Source organism: Pantherophis guttatus, chromosome 1 (assembly GCF_059756535.1).
Source record: "Pantherophis guttatus breed Tessera chromosome 1, ASM5975653v1, whole genome shotgun sequence".
In the NCBI taxonomy this organism is placed as follows: Eukaryota; Metazoa; Chordata; class Lepidosauria; order Squamata; family Colubridae; genus Pantherophis; species Pantherophis guttatus.
The window spans coordinates 31,619,901-31,637,450 of NC_142063.1; the positions used below are offsets into that span (position 1 = coordinate 31,619,901).

Here is a 17,550-nt window from a genome sequence, read left to right on the forward strand (position 1 = left end):
TATCTTCTCCATTGTGCATTGTCTCAGCTAATTCCTAGCCTGTATTTGCTGATTTCATCATGTTCAGCTGGGATACAGTGACATTTCTGAGAAGTGCCAGCTCATGCTGTTATGTTTCACTGCTAATACAGTTCAAAAGGATCAAGGAGAAGGGTCAGGAAAGTTGCTTTCAATGAATGACAAAGATTCTGACCTTTTGTCTAATAAATAGGGGAGAATTTTAATCAGGACCAGTGAATCTGGGCACTCCCTAAATTGCAGCTACGCCTTATCCCCGGATGTATTGATTGTGGGGGAAGAGTTGACTTCAGAGCATCTAATTCAGTTTGATTGATATACTGTGTGTAGGCGGGTAAACGATCAAAGTGTCAATTAAATGATTGCTGGATGGATGGGTCCAAATTTATTTATTTTTAGATATTAATCTTTATACCAATGACAAAAGTTCTTTCCTATCAGTTTTAAGAACTATATGTATTTCAGGAATTCTTTAATTAGCTGAAAATGTATTTGAAAGAGGAACTAAGTATTCCAAATTTTCCTTTCAAAAATGTGTTTCTTAAGCAATATTGCTTCTAATTCAGATTTTTTTAATGGCACCTCAATTACTTTTCTTTTACTTGAAAGGAATAAATTTAAAGAACATCACTAAGAAAAATGTTTGATTTCATCACAGCATAGAACCCTTTCCACTTTATCATCACAAGAAATGATATCTTTAAGAGATACATATATGCCAGCTGAAACATCTGGAAACTTATCACACTTGGAATATTATGAGTAGCTGTGCACCCTGCTTCTGAGAAATAGTAAGGTAGTGCTGAAGAAAAGCTAACACAATGGTAGGGGAATTGGAAGCAACACAACAGTTTGAGGGGCAAAACACAAATTGCAATAAGAGAAGGTAACCATGGCAAATAACATTGGGCACAGCACAACTGAAGTATAGGTAAATGTTTCTCTTTGTCACATACATTAGCAGAAGGCAGAGCTACTATGATTATTGGGCAATTCAAAGCAAATAGTGATTGGGTTCACACGTTATGTTATGCCATGTTTTCACTATGATTTATTGAATACCATAATTTGTTGGGTTTGCATAACATGCTCAGCCTTAAAATCATGATTTACAAGTCGTGATGGCTAGGTTCGCATGACACATTTTTCTACATACTGCATTTTCAGAAGTTAGAAGAGAAGTTAGAACTGGTTAGAACAAGGTGTGGTGAGGGCCCCAATTCAGAAGGGTCTAAAAAGGAAGCAGAATTAACGGAGAGTAAGACAATCAGTAGCTGCTAGTTAGGATTTCTTTTTTCCAGGCTTCCCAGAGATTGTCCCGTCTATGACACCTGATGCAGGAACAGAGAAACCTGTGATCTGACCCAACCCAACCAGGTTCTTGTGCTATCTGTCACAACGCACTGTTTTTATATAGTAGCATGGAAAATTTTACAGGTCTTCTTTAGGGAATTCCAAATCAAGAACATAACAGTACAGTTTGAGTAGTAAGCATCCCTTTATTTGCTGACACCATTACAAAAACTGATTACATTAGCAACCCAAAAAAGAGAGAGTAGGGAGGAGGAGTGTTTACTTCAGGTAGAAGTTACAAGCTGCTACTCCCAAACTGTATCTAAGTAAAACAGCATAGGCTGTCAGTATTAAAATGTTACTGTTGCTGCTGCTGCTACCACTATGTCAAGGGTGCGTGCGTGTCTCTGTGTATGTGAATGAGTTTTACTGAGCGTAGTAAAGATAAAAGGTTACACGTTTACTGTAGCTCCAGGAATGTAAAGCTCTAATTATCCAAACCGGTTTATTTAAATTTATTTATTATAAAACTAAACTCTGGAGGTGTCTGCAGAGTCGTCTTCTTCATCATCTTGTTTAAATCAGTAGTCTAACAAAGAGTAGAAAAGACAAAACTCTGTTCAGTGTTTGACGAAGTAGAAAGGGTGAACACATAAATAAGGCTTTAATTTGGCAAAATATAAAATACATTGCCTTCTGCTACCCCCAAATTAAACGATCTCCCCATGATTTCATTCTGCAAAAGAGAAGCAAAACAAAACAAAAACAAAACAAAATAAAAAGATAAGCTTAAGGATAAGGTAGTCACTATGGCAAACTATTTTTATTTTTAAAAATAACAGAAAAATATGTCATATTTTGGGGAATCTGGTTCTGTTATCTACTAAGAATCAGGAGGTTTTTTAAAATAAGAGGTTTTTCAGGGAGAAAAAAAGTCAATATTCAGCATATATAGTTTTCTTAAAGCTAAAAAAAAAGTACTAAGTAAGCCCAAATTCAGAATTTACTAAACAGAATTAATGAAAATTAACTTTGTAAAGAGGACAATTGAGAATCCAAATTCCATATTTGTCCACACCTATGTTTACATTTATAAACAAGATTTTTATTATCCCAGAATGAAAATAATCATTAAAATCACAGCTGTGAAAAAATATTTGTCCTGTACGAGAGCAGTAAAAGCAGCTGCAAAGGGTAAATACAAATCCATGGGAATGCTACTGAGAATTTTGAAAATTACAATTTCAATATTTCTGTAGGCTGTTGGTTGGGGAAGGCTGATCTACATTGACTCTTCCGTGTTATTTTGTAAAAAGAAATAATCCACAATGGTATTTCAACCAAAATGCGAGGCTGCAAGCTTCTATGATTTGATTACTGCTGCCTACAGATCAACTAAAAAATTCACCAGTTATTTTTGCCTTCCTGCTTAAGTCCATCTTAGGAAAATAGACTCAAACTCTCCTACCTAATAGCTGATACTGTTCTTTTCCCTTTGTGAGCATTTGGCCAACTGATGCAAGAAGCTGCTTAAGATGGACAATATCTTGAATTAGATTCACATTATCTGGACCGGCCTGAAAGGGATGGAAGAAAGTAGAAAGTATTAGAAACTTTGAAGCAGAGGTGGCCAAAGCAACTGAACAATTAATTTTAGGATATGAGCTAGATACTTAGTCAAAGCCTCAATCTGCCTCACCCCTTAGATAGGGTCTTCCTAAGAATCTTCATTCAACCTTCATTCAGCTGTTCTACACAAGTTTCACATCATGGCCAAAGGGCTCCCTTTTCTCCAGGACAAGCAATGGGAGCATTTGCTCAGATTTCTTGGCCTTGAAACGTTTTGGATAGTCACTTCAGAAACTCTTTAAACTCCTCCCACCCAGTGTGGCCAGCTTTTTTATTGAAAAAAAAAATTCAATTAGGAAACAATGTCATGGACAACTATACTAGATCAGATCTCTTTGATGTGCTACCTTTTCATGTGAATGTTTTTATTTTTTTCACTGTATGAGGCTTCACATGTTTAGTGGTGTCCTAAACCAGAATAACCCAGGTACATATAATAAAAACTAGATAATAATAATAAACATAACAACAATAACAAAGCAAAAAACTTTCCAGTTATCTCTAAGGTTTCCAAAATGTGTTTATAGTACTTGCCAGGACATTATTAGTCTGCCATCTGGTGGCAGGATATAATAGCTTTTATAGCGGTGTTTTTTAATCTTGGCAATTTTTAAGATGTGAATTCCACAGCCAGCATGTTGGCTAGGGAATTCTGGGAGTTGAAGTCCACACATCTTAAAATTGCCAAGTTTGAAAAACACTGGTCTATAGTTACTGGCCAGCCCCATGAAGACATGTACCAAAGAAGCTGCAAGATCATAGTGCAATTACAGTTGATTTGGAGTCAAGGTGGTGCCTAAACTGAACTAAATAAGTAAATAAAAATATACAACATCTATAGACTTCTAAACCAAATCTCCAATGGCTTCTACAACCCAAATACCAGTTTTCTATAAAGATTGCAGTGGACCCCTTATGCCAAGCAAATGAAAACCATGCAAAAGTGGGACATAGAATATCTTCAATGACCACAAATGATACAGAGCAAAGTGCACAGGATAAATCAGCCTCTAGGCTGCCTGCTCTGTTTCTGCACTTCCTAAGGCATATTATTTATATATCTAGAAAAATACTCACCGTCTGTGAGCAAACATCACTGTTTTGTATCACTTCGGGGCCCATACTAGTTTTTCCTATTTCCCTTTCTAGAATCACCAGTGATTCCTGGGCCTTTAAAAAAAACCAAAAATTAAAATAGTTATTGCTTTAAAACATCCAATCATAATCAGAGCCTTTTTAAAGAAGGAGTCAAGGGGACAAACAATGCAGTATTTGAAAGGATCAGTTAGGTCAGGGATGGCTAACCTTTAAGACACCGAGTGCCCAAACTGCGTGCACGCGCATGCCCAAACTGAAAGGTGTGTATGCGCGCAAATGCGTGCATGTGAGGACATGCTTGCATGGGCAGCAGAGACCTGAACACCAGCTGGCTGGTGGGAGGGGGAGCATCCCAACACTAGCAGCATGGCAAGAGGTAAGATCTTTTTCTTTCGTGAGCTTCTGTTCCGTCGTTTGCAGGGAAACAGAAGCTCAGGAAAGAAACATCACAGAGATCTGACCTGAGGCGACAGCGCGCATGCCAGCAGAGAGGGTTCTGCGTGCCATCTCTGGCACGTGTGCCATAGGTTTGCCATCATGGAGATAGGTCATTATTTTTCATTCTAGATCACAAGCCTAATCAGTGAAAAGATGACAAGAAATGTTCCAGTATTGCACGTTTCTCCAAACTCCCAATGACTGAACTACAGATTTCAGTGGGGAGAAAAAAGGTTGAGAAGAAAATTACACTGACTTATGGCTCACTGAGAGATAGATGAGTATGGGAGCTGGGGTTTCAATATTCTACTCTCAAGTCTCTGAATCAGAATGTGTCATGAGCAACTACTAGGAATGGCAACGGGGAGGAAGTGGCAATGTTCATGTACACTGCGTTTATTATTTCAAGTTAATGTCTTTAAAAAAAGAAATGTGGGCATAATTACTACATTTGCAAACAGTCCTAGAAGCACAGATTCACTCAGGCTAGAAAGCTAACCATGGTTACAGTTTCCAGTCAAATATCTCTGGTTTCCCGTGTAGGAATTAATCTGAGGAGCCATTGTTTCAAAACAAACAAACAAACAAACAACAAACCCTCGAAACCCCAAATACAGGGCTTAACCAATGAGAAGTAAACTTTCATCTACATATTGTTTAGAAAAATCCTTGCTCCAGAACACAAGTGTTGCAGGATTGCAAAACAAATAAAAAATAACTAGGGCTATAAACAGTAAAAAAAACAAAAAAAACAATCAAAGTCTGCAGTTGTGATTTTTTTGATGTTCTTTTACTGTTTAATTAATTTAATTTAATTTAATATTTAAATTTATATACCGCCCTTCTCCCGAAGGACTCAGGGCGGTGAACAGCCATAGATAAAAAACACAGAATACAAAATTTAAAAACAATTTAAAAATATATTAAGCAATTTGGCCCAACAGTTAATGCCCTAGTTATTTTTTGTTTTGCAGCCCTGCAACACTTGGGTTCAGGGGCAGGAAGTTTTATTAATTACTGATTAAATCAATAATAAAGAGTTGTCAACAAACTTTCCTGAGGTAGAATATTTCAAAGGGAACACTCCAAGACGGAACTTTTGCAGAATCTAGGAGATCATCGGATCTCCTCAAGCCAATGGCTTGATATTGAGAGTTAATCATCCTGTTAATTTTAAGTAGCATTTTGGAACTGATATTTCCAAATAACCTTCGTAAGGACAACTTCACATAAAATGCATTGCTATAAACTAATATGAGGATTACTGAGGTATGGATCACCATGACTTTTCCGGGAGGAGCTAGAATTGGCACAGCAACCTTAACGGATATTTCCGTGACTAACTTGAATCTATCAATACCCCAGACTGTAGATAGTGCTTTAAGGAGAAATGAACTATCATCCAGAATCGGTTGGCCATTATGTTCCTAGGAAGGTAGAACATCAACCATAGGATTCCTTACCTTTGGCAAATCAGCAGCTAATTGATGTCTTTCATCCAGATCAGTTAAGAGTTTAGATGATGTCTCATTCAGCTGGGTTTTGAGCTGTAAGAGATAAGTCAGAGTCAGTTCACAATGCTTAAGACGAGCATGGGGCAGTTTCTGGTAAAGTAATATACATATAAGAATATACGCATACTGAAGACGAATCACTACAAAGTATATTGAGTGATAGGAAATTCCATTTGCAAAGAAGTTAAGAAGAAGAAAAAAGCCCGAAAGAGGTTAAAATCAGTAGAGAGAATCTTAAACAAATACTATTTTTAATGCCTTGTCAGCATTACTAGTGAAAGTGAATAGTTTTTTTACAAGTATACTTTACAGGTAATCCTCAATTTACAACAGTAAAAATGACTTATGACCATCTTTCACACTTATAACCATTGCAGCATCCTCATGGTCACGTGATCAAAATTCAGATGCTTGGCAACAGTTTTATGATGGTTGCATTGCCCTGCGGTCATATGATAATCTTTTGCGACCTTCTGACTAGCAAAGTCATTGGGGAAGCCAGGTTTACTTAACAATCATGTTGCTAACTTAACAACTGCAATGATTCACTTAAGAACTGTGACAAGAAAGGTCTTAAAAAGGGCAAAATTCACTTCACAAATGTCTTGCTTAGCAACAGAAATTTTGGGCTCAATTGTGGTCATAGGTCAAGGACTACCTGTATTGTCTTGAGATTTAAAGTTGACCATAGATTATTATTATGGACACTAGATAAGTAACTCTCCATAAACTGCAAATGAAGTGATCAGAAGAAATACTTGTTTGGATTTGCTTCGTTGTCTGCAGATCAGTTTTTAAAAACATGAGGAATCCTTCCCCAAGACAGTATTTAGATGTTTTCTGTAAGTTTTCAGGATCTGAATCAATATGTGGAAATAGAGATGAAAATAATCTCCAGAAAAAAGAAGTGGGGGGAGATTTTGTGGAACCAGTTGCCCGCTAAAAATGATACTGAAATATAAATTCTCCAGAATTGACTCAAAAATCTGTTCTTAGTTGTAGGTTTACAAATCATTTAAGTCAATCTTTTAGTAAAAATTGGTAATGTAATTTGTGTCTGTCATTCCCTAACTGCTCCCAAATATGACAAATTCGTGTGGTTCAACAAAGAGATGATCTTTTTCACTTGCTATTTACATTAGGTTAATGTACATTGGAGATCTTTCATTTGCTTGCTTCTTTTGATCTCTGATGTTCAGGCTTAGTTTTTCTCCACCAAATGGAAGACACTCCAGTCTTAGTTGGAAGTCTACTCCCTTTAGATGACTGATAAATAGATATGCTCTTTTCTCCACCTCTGGGTATCAAGCTCCGTATTTAGTCAGCTTTTAAGGAAATTTTAAAAAAATAACTCCCCTTCCTTAAGCTAATAAACCATGTTATCCCATAGAGCTGGTAGTAGATTTTTCAATCAGTGGTTCCAACCCTTTGTTTGGTAGCCCAAATTAATGTTCTCCCTACAAACAGCTGCTACACCTCTTCTGCCTGAACTTGATAAAGAATGGCTACTACCCTGTGGGTATTTCATTCCAACATCAAGTTGGTCTTACACAGGAAGCTTTCCTACCATTGAAATTTATTTCTCTGTATCTTTGTTATTTCAATTCTTATATTCTGAAACTAGAAAGAATACATTGTGTAACTCTGTTGTTGTCTCAAGGCTAAATATATCCAATTCCTCCAACTGTCTTCACAGACTTAATTTCCAGTCCTATGATCATCTTCATTACTCTTCTGTGAATCCTGATAATGTCCAATGCCGAGAATTGGATAAAACTCTCGAGGTGTCATTTGTGTATTCTAACATATTTGCATACAAGATGGAATTGTTCATTTTTTTCTTTTCAGCAACTAAAACTCCTTTCAGGAAAGGAAGTGCAGAGTTCAAATGAAACCAAAGGTTTTCCTCCAAACAATCCTATACCAACAGCCAAGGCCAGTTCCTCTGTGTTCTGTGAACACCATGTTCCAAATTCACAAAGTATAGAAATATGAATCCTTTAGGCAAGGGAGAGGCAGGCAGATGAAAAGGTATACTAAGCACTAGTCATGTTATTAAGAGGCAGAGAAAGGCTATAAAAGTGGCTAAAGTGGACAAAAGCTAAGTCGAAATGGTTAGCAGACAGACAGGATTTGGAAAAGTTTCTCCACCTTTCAACAGATATAGTCAGTGGAGGACAGGCCTCTTACCAATGTTAACTCTTCATTCTGCCTTACTGCTTCAGAATATGAGTCATCAAGTTTTCTCTGCAATTCAGTCAACAGATCTTTAAGCTGAAATGAAGTTTTCAGAGGCTTTAGGATGCATTACCATAGGTTCCCAACTGACCCTTTATTCAGCCATTAATATAATTTATTTTGATGTAATATATGAATTTAAAAACATAAAAATCTCCCAGATCATTGGATGAGCAAGTTTTTCATGTTTGGGCCAACTAAATATTCATACTTCCTGGTAAATATGTATATGTGACAGAAAGCAAATCTGGCTTCAATAGTTCAATTAGGTACATTACCTCTCGGACTTCTGAAACATATGTTGATCGTTCTATTTCTGCTTTTTCCAATTCATGTTCCAAATGTTCTCGTTCCTTTTTAAGCTACAAAAGAAACAGGCAGTCACAAATCACACATTTTATTTCAAGTCTGATCTGACCTTTTCTACCTCTCTCCCTCCTGCTCTCTCTCTCTACACACACACACACACACTAAATGATATCCAACTTTATCCAATTTTATAATTTCATTCAAATAATTTTTATCTTTAAATTACTGTCTGCACTTTATTGAATATAAAAACTGAGGAATTTATTCATAATAATTCTAATCATGTAGCTAATTTTTTCATTAAATAGCCATGTTTAAATGATGATAGCAAAGCAATTGCTATTTAATCATTGGGTTGTAGACTGGTTCACTAGGTCTTGCTTTGATAACCTGTCTTACTGGGAAGACCTGAATGAATTTCCTAATGCATACAGGGGAGGAAACAGTTTCCAAAAGAAGAGGTAGGACAAAGAAAGAACAGTACATCCAGACACATATTGTATTCCTAGATGAATCAACTATAATGTATCCATATATTTAGTTTTCTGACAATCTGACAGGTGAGCTCATTGAGGGCATCATTCACTGCTGGCAACAGAAGGTCAGCTGGGCCCTTCATGAAATAACTCCTGAGTGTCCCCTGTCAGCCCCAAGTGTCCCCTCCCATTTGTGGAGGGCCTCTGAAAGATAAAGCAGCAAATGTAATGTCTAGAGCACAGGCAGAGGAGGAAAGAGTGAATCTGAGTGTGGGTATGTGTGCAGGTTCAGATATTTTTGTGGCGATAAGAGAGGTTAAACATTCTGGATGGAAACTAACCAAGGAGAGAACCAACCTAGAAATAAGGAGAAATTTCCTTGTATTTAGAACAATTAACCAGTTAACCTCAGTGGAGGTTTTTTAGAAGAGAGTGGACAACCGTTTGTCTGAAAAGGTATAGGATCTCCTGTTTAAACAGGGGGTTGAACCAGAAGACCTCCAAGGTCCCTTCCAATTCTGTTATTATTTCTACATCAGTGTAGCTATGAACTCTTAGGGCAAAAATCAACTTTATTTTCTTTTAAGTTAGTAGCAATTACAGAGAAATCTGAATCAATTAATGGAAGGGTAAACAGTTGTGTTGATCCATAAATTAAATAGTCTGATAATCTTATGTATCAGTTTGGGTTTACCGGTGTCTGCCTAATGACTCCTTCAGACAGTTTTCATTTGTATCTTTCATTTTATCCCCTATATTAAGAATTATTATACGGAGAGGAAAGCTGTATTTTTTTTAGACTGATACAATAATTAAACACTGTAAGAATATTTTCAGTTAACAGCTGAATATAGGCTCTAACTAGCTCCCAACTATTTTCAGCATGAATACTGGATTTTTTAAAAATACCTGCTGTAGTTCCTTCTGTGATTCTTCAATTTTTATTTTCCATTTGCTCTCTTCTTCTTCTACACTGCGCTGTAGCCTTTGCAAGATTCCCTCCTAGTAATACAAAATTTCAGTTATGTTGATGCCCACAAGAAATTGAGGCAGAAGAAATATTACCGAATATAGCCAGATTTTATAAAGCTCCTTCCTACCGTCTCTGCAAGGACAACTTTGTACTTCTCACATTCTTGCTGCAACATGACATGTAGTTCATCTGCCTCTTTCAACTTCTGTTCCATGACCTATAATGATTAAAAAGATTCCATGGATATAATGTACAGAATGCAAGGGAGAGACCTCTTTATTCCAGTGAAATGCTATATGGCTACGTTTTGAAAGTTCCATTAGCTATGGATTCTGCACAACTAAGCAATCTGGACAGGTAGCAGGGATGATAATAATAGAACAGGGATAATAATAGAATATGAATTCAATATATGTTTAAGGAGTGACCACAAACTAGGAGGAATGTTATTTATTTCTTCAAGCAACTCACATCTATTTATCAATCACATGTTCATCATTTGTACACAATTCTATTTCAAATTCAAAAACAAATTATTTTACCTACTTTAAATCTTTCTAATCATGGTAAATAAGAAAACCAGCGGTGACTGTCCCTCTGCCACCAGCTCTTCTTTTTGATTTTATGCTGTATTCCCTTTGACAAAATTCTAGCATCTCACAATAAATTAGCTGTTTGTGTTTGCTATTATTTCTCATTTACAAAATGCTTCTTGTGCTGAGAGTTATATATCCTCCCATATACACACATTTGAAAACAAAACGTTGCTTTTTATTTCTTTCTTTCACACTTGTTCCTTTAAGAATTTGGATAGGTCATAGGTGACAGAGATAATAATAGAATATGAATTCAACATAAATTTATGAAATGACAACAAACTAAGAAGGACAATAATTTATTTCTTCAACCAACTCAAACTATATTGAAATTATAAAAACTTGAACACAAAAGAAACAAAGTTGGCAGGGAAAACAAACCCAGATGGGAACAAAGACAAAGAAGAAAAGGGTTGTCAATCATTTTTGCCAAAGGTCTGAGGAAAGAGCCACATTTGTGGCAACCCATGCTTTAATCATATTTTTGAATTGGATTTAGATTGGATTAACAAAATGCAATATTGCTAAATTTCAGTAGCAAAGGTTTCATGCTTCTGTTGTTCTACAAAAACTGTCTGCTTTTCATGTTTTGTTCAGTCAAATCTGAAAGCTCAGGATTCTGCAGAGGACAATCAATTCTGTAATTAGGCTCTGCAGAAATGTAATCATTCAAAACATTAAAGAACTTTGGGGAAACACTTGTGGGACAAATAGTAAGGTTAATTTTGGCGTTACCTATTGTCAATCAAATCTCAAAATATTACCAGTTAATTCTCAAGCACAGAACATCAGTTTTCTCTCTGCTGTCCAGAATAAAAAAAACCCTGACATTAAAAAAACTACTTAGCTAAAACTAAATTCATATCCAGTCTGCACTAACCTTAATGTCATCAGGTCGAGAAGTCTCTTTTGTATGTTCTCTTATTGCTTTTTCAAATCCACGCATCCATTCACTGTGACTCTGAATATGAAAAAGCACATTAAAAGAATTTGGAAATAAATAAGTAGCACTGCTAATTAACTAATTAATAAATAATTAATAAATAATTAACTAGCACAGCCAGGTAACCAGAGTCTTGAATGGTATGTACAGAATAGCAACTTAGAACTTCGCAGTCTTTGAAGACACAATTTTGCCAGGTAGTAGAAGTGAACCAGCCAAAGCTAATTATAATTAAGAAGAGAACTAAGGTCACATTAGCAAGCCCATTTTTTTCCACTCTTCAATATTGTCTTAGAAACCAGTCTCGCTTTAAATATGGTTACCCATTTGATAAAATTAAACAAATGTTAATCTTACCAAAGTGGAAGGAAGAGAGACTATGGGAAATAGCTTCTGCAATATGTTTCTCATCTCTGCTTCAACAGCCTCTGCGTGTTGTTGACTCTCCTGGATTGATAAAAGTGAAAGAAAAAAAGATAAAATAAATATAAATCTTCTACCAAGATGTCACATCAATCTCCATTTCTTGGCTTAAATAGTCTCAGTTTAATACTACTGATTCTAAGAAGCAAAATTGATTTCATCTGCTGCCCTTGCATTTAGAACATGGAATGATTTGCTTTAAAATTAAAAGTTTTATATATGCATATATATTTAATATAAAGGTTATATAAGGTTTAATCATCAACTTACATTTGGAGAGTTTAACATAGAGATTTTTAAAAAGATGGTAGAGGGGAATCTTAAATGGGTGCCAGGAAGAAATTTATTACCCAAGCTAGTTTGAAAAAAATCTTTATCACAGTCTGATAACAATTAAGTTGTTCTATGCTGGCCCCCTCAAAAGAATTTTATTACAATATTATTCCACCTTGCATATTTCTGGATACAACAACTTTTCTATTTTTTCCACTTATTTGCATGCTTGCTGATCCTTTAAATCAGGACTGAATATTTATGCATGACTGAATTAAGGCTCAATTAATTAAGCAATACTATATGGGTTGTATTTTGAGAGGCTCAAGCAATTCTGGAACTAACTGCAAATATTCCAGATTATTTCCATAGCAGTTATGCCATTATTAGGAAACAATTTTGTTATTGCAATTGTAGGAAGCTGGCTCCCAGCTTCCTACAATTTTTCTGCTTCTCCCTCCCTTATCCACTTTAGTCCCTCTACGAAAATTCCATGCTGTATTGCATTGGAAATACAGCTGTTATTAGAAAACTCAATTATCACTTCAAAAGTCACCAGAGCCTTCCAAATTCATTTGTTTATTATGCTAAAGCACTTGAACAGTTACGAGTGGCTTACACACACGTGTGTGTACCACTGTTTGACCCTCGGCTGAGACTCTAGTTTCATTTGTAACAGCAGAACAGGCTGCTGGTAGTTCCTGTTTGCTTCCTCTTGTAAGCAAAGGCAGCTAAACTCACTTAAAATTATGAAGGCAGCATTCTGACCCCAGGTTTCTAGTTTATGGTCACTTAACCAATCAAAATCTAAAACTCTATTGTCAGCAGAGTGTTATGTATGTTTGCACCTCAGGGTGCAAAAATGAATGTGATGGAAGAGAATATTTGTAGTCAGGGTTGAACTGGTGAAGTCCTTGGTCCTTCTGAGCTTGGTTGTTTTCTTGCAGATGTTTCATTACCAAACTAGGTAAATTATCAGTTCTAGAGCTAATCATCATCACCCTAGCCCTGATGATGTCACTTAGTTTGGTAATGAAATGTCTAAAAGAAAACAACCAAGTTCAGAGAGCACCAACAGCTCCACAGAATGTGATGGTGATCAGGCAATATTTCTGGATACAACAACTCTACTTTTTCCACTTGTTTGCATGCTTGCTGATTCTTTAAATAAATGCAAAGCAAAATTATATTTTACGGGTCAAGGCAAAATATGTTCACTGTCTTTCACCACATACTTCAAGAGGCATCTTCTCTCTACTGCTTTTGTTTTCCTAGAATACTATATAAAGTTGACAGAGCTGGCCAGCATTTTTTGTTTCTTGGATAAATAATCTGGCCAAAAGAAGAAGGTTCAAGGATTTCAAAGATCAAAAAGCCGGCAGCAACCATCATTTATTCCTTCCACTTGTTGCTCTGCAACAGAGCAGAATGGAAGGGCAGGTGGGGAAGCCATGGCTGGTCTTAAAAGTATAGTCCATGGATTAAAGCAATGTTCTTCAGACAGATTCAGAAACAGAAACTGTTTGTTTCCCACTAGGCGGGCTGCAAATATTCAGATTCCACAAAAGATGAACTTCTCTGTCCACAGATCTGCCAGCTGTTCAAGGTCTCTGTGACTTATTGAAGTTTTATTTTGCCACTGTTCACCAAAGTTGAAGAACCTACCTGCTCTATCCTGTAACTCAACTCCAGAAAACTCCATAAGCATTGCAACAAATGCCTGCCAAAACTTTTCTTTAATTTTTTTTAGGAGAGGTTCTTCCTAGCAGTTTATTTTTCAGATAGGTAAATGCTGCTTCAAAACAACTTGAATTTATGGATTATGTCACGGGATTAAAAATGACAAATCTTGACCACATTATATACTAACAAATTTATTATTCTGTATGCTTTTGTGGATCAGCCAGTCCACTTCATCATCATACTGTAAGGTATAGTTTGTACCCCAGGATTATCATTTTTATGCAAAAGAATCAGCATGATTACTCTTCTGGAGGCTGTGAATATATTAAGGTTTTTTTTCAAAAATATAAATCAGTGTATTTAAAAATAATATATAGAAAAGAACTGCTAGTTTGGCTGAAAGCATAACAGGAGACTTGCTAACAGAAATGTACAAAATAGTTTAAACTGCTTCCTCAACCTAGCACACACCAGATGGTGCAATATAATCCAAATGATCCTCACCAAACAAATACTATGGAACATTTGGTTGTGGATTATGGGGATTGTAGTTCAGCACAATTAGCTACAATTCTACAAAAAAAATCAGGATGTGGCAAACCTGAATCTGGTCCTATTAAAATGAACTAGGAGTCCCTGTGATAAATTTAACACGGACATAACTGGGTCCTAGTTAAGCACTTTGAAATATCAGTGGGAGTCTGTGTGTGTAATGCTCCCAGGAAGATCTACGGGTATTAAATTTTATCCAGACAACTGGGACACTGGATTGAGTGTTAAATTTCAAAGGTGTTATATAATAGAAGTAAAAAATTGTCTTTAAAAAAAACTTACGGGCAGTTCTTTTATGACAGAGTTCCTTTCAGCACAAAACAAGAGAAATTTTCAATGACCAAGAGGGTGGCAGATCATCACTCTGCAGACTAAACATCACAGCCCTACAGCTCTAGCATCTGTCCCAAGCAAAACCAAAATAAGCAGCATGCTCACAAATTAAAGGTTTAAAAGAAAGAAAGAAAAAGAAGGGTATAAAGATGACAGGCAGAAGCAAAGGTGAAAGTACATGGAGAAAAGAAAGGGAGGGAGGAAGAAAGAAAGGAAGGATTCAAAAGAGTGTATTTAAAAACTGCAGTAAAAGCTAAATGCTTCCATTTGATTTTAGAAGGCGGCTGCAGAATCACTTCTAGCTAATGCATTGTTTCTAGCAATTAGCATTACAACCTTGGCAGTCTTGTTCACTCTGTCCTGCAGCAATTTTTCAGTTGAGGCCAATGCTTCCATTGCTTTCCAGTTTTTCATTCGAAGGTCCTAATCGTTTTTAGAAAGAATGGTTTCAGTTCAGCCAAAATAAAACAATTTCTGCTTTCACCTCAAAGAGCGAGCATTTGCATTTGAGCACGGGTCACTGCAAAATGGGTCGGTGCTCAGTTTAGATGAGGCATACTAGCAAAAGACAAGTGTGATGTTAAAAAGACAGAGCGTTGATATGGCAAAAAATTCAAAAGCAAAAAAAAAAAAAAAGCATCTATTTCTGATTTTAGGGCCATAATGGCATCATGAACAGGAACCTCCCCCTCCATACTTTGACTGCATTTGTAAAGAAGAAAATGGAGAAATATTCAAAAGTTATCAGCATACATACATGCATACTGACAAGCATACATACGCTAAATCAGGTACCCACTAAGTTGGCTGCATACTCTAGAAATTAACCCAAACAGAACACCACTGAAAATTTAGTGTCATTTGAAGGAATGCAGGGAGGGTTTCTCAAAGAGGTGCTTTCAACCTCCAAAGCATCAGCTTTGACTTTAAACACTGCTGGGAGGTAGTATATATTAGGAACAAAGCAAATTATGCAATAGTGGTGAATATCTGTAGCTCAGGTGTAGGATGAGGGTGAAGGTTCATTCTCTGAGCTTGTGGGTTGGTTTCCGACTATTTCACTACCAAGCTAGTTAACATCTTCAGCGGAGTTTAGGGGATGTCGGTGTCAGTGTTCCTCTGTTTATAAGGGCTTCAGCTGTGTGTCAAGTGAAGGTCTTGTGATGGGTCAGATGTGAGTCATCAGTGGATCTTGTGATAAGGAGGTTACATCAGGTCAGGGTCATTGGGAGGGGGGGTGTTGCGTGGGTTAGGGTTGTGACCCATCACAAGACCCTAACGTGACACACCCACACCTGAAGCCCTTATAAAAAGAAGAATGTTGACCTGACATCCCCTAAACTCAGCTGAAAATGTTACCTAGTCTGGTAACGAAACATTCAGAAACCAACCCACAAGCTCGGAGAATGAACCTTCATCCTCAAAGCAAATTATTTTAAGTGTTGGAAATTTCAGGCCTATTTCTTGGTACAGAAGGATCTAAAAGGATAATACAGGAGATGAATGCTGTGGCAGTGTAGTTATTGCTGGACTCCAATTACCCTCACCTCATATTTTGAATAAGCAGACTGAGGCTCATGGGAGTTGTAATCCAACAGTGTAAAAAGAAGCACCCAGTCTTCTCTCGAGATATTAGGACACTTTAAAGGAGATCCAACAAGAGTAAAAAGTGCTGAGCTAGATGAACCAATGATGTGAATATTAGATTACGATTCACATTCTTCTCCTAATTTCTGGTGGCTACCAGGGGAAGGCCAAAACTGTTTTAGTTTATTTTCACTGGGTGGATCAGAAGACAAACTAGGAATTAAACTTTTTTGGCATTTGAATTTTTACTCCATTATGTGTTTAAGGCGATCAATTACATTTTGATAAAATAATCAAAACTGTGCTAAAATACAAAGCCGCAGCACATTAATCAAAGGAGAAATTCAAATCAGAATTCTGTTTTCCTAGACGATTGTCACATTATAAGAGAGTGATTTTCCTCAATGGAATTCCAAAGTTGACAGTTGTGTATTGATTTGAAGGGGAGGCATCCTTATTCTCCTAGGTCACAAACCTCTCTAGTAACCTTTTTAGTTTGTCTTCAATTTTTTAATAGAATAAAAGCCTAAAATAGCTTTCTAAGAGTGAACAGGAAATTTGCAAATTCAATTATTCCTATATACAGTCTATATATCCATTGTCTCTTCCTCTTATGGTGACTGCTGGAAGGAGATGAAATATATTTCAGGGACAGGAGAAATATTTAGGAAGTTCCAAAGGAAAAGTTTCAGAGCACCTTATGCAGCACCCAATAGAACAAGAGATATGACAGCTCTGCGTGTTTCCAGTTTTGTTTAGCAACAGAAAGATTGAAGAGAAAAGATGAATCATGGAGCTGGAAGTGACCATGGAGGTCTTCTAGTCCAACCACCTGCCCAAGGCAGGACCATCCTGGATAAGTGAATGTCCAATCTTTTCTTGAAAACCTACAGTAATGGAACATCCACAGTTCCACAAGGCAAGCTGTTCCATTGACTAATTGCTTTCACTGTCAGGAAATTTCTCAGTAATTCCAGGTAGGATCTCTCTTTAATGAGCTACTGTTGCTTCTTGTCCTGTTCTCAGATGCTCAAATCAAGTCAAAAGATCTCTGAGCAGTGAAATGAATAAGTGTTAAGTTTGCTTCTTTGGTCAAGGTGCTTTTTTTAAAATGGGTAATGCTTTTCAGAAGCATTTTCCTATCAACTTTCAAGAAATTCACTTAGCCCAAGGG

General features: G+C 36.6%; 1 protein-coding gene across 38 annotated transcripts in view; it reads right to left on the reverse strand.

The window, feature by feature from the left end:
* Positions 1 to 1,497: 1,497 nt before the first annotated feature.
* KTN1 (kinectin 1) overlaps positions 1,498 to 17,550 on the reverse strand; it is an 87,688-nt gene continuing 71,635 nt past the window's right edge. For 10 of the 38 annotated variants that reach the window (XM_087895522.1, XM_087895599.1, XM_034433475.3 and 7 more), the window contains 10 exons: positions 11,883 to 11,972; positions 11,463 to 11,543; positions 10,114 to 10,203; positions 9,923 to 10,015; positions 8,507 to 8,590; positions 8,181 to 8,264; positions 5,940 to 6,023; positions 4,018 to 4,110; positions 2,780 to 2,888; positions 1,498 to 1,900 (listed from right to left, as the gene is read on the reverse strand). In XM_087895522.1, the coding sequence (XP_087751648.1) occupies positions 1,893 to 1,900; positions 2,780 to 2,888; positions 4,018 to 4,110; positions 5,940 to 6,023; positions 8,181 to 8,264; positions 8,507 to 8,590; positions 9,923 to 10,015; positions 10,114 to 10,203; positions 11,463 to 11,543; positions 11,883 to 11,972 (816 nt within the window). In that variant the 3' untranslated portion in view covers positions 1,498 to 1,892. Of the gene's footprint in view, positions 2,048 to 2,779; positions 2,889 to 4,017; positions 4,111 to 5,939; positions 6,024 to 8,180; positions 8,265 to 8,506; positions 8,591 to 9,922; positions 10,016 to 10,113; positions 10,204 to 11,462; positions 11,544 to 11,882; positions 11,973 to 15,125; positions 15,213 to 17,550 lie in introns of all 38 variants that reach the window. The other 28 variants (XM_034433471.3, XM_034433472.3, XM_034433473.3 and 25 more) reach the window with 6 other exon arrangements.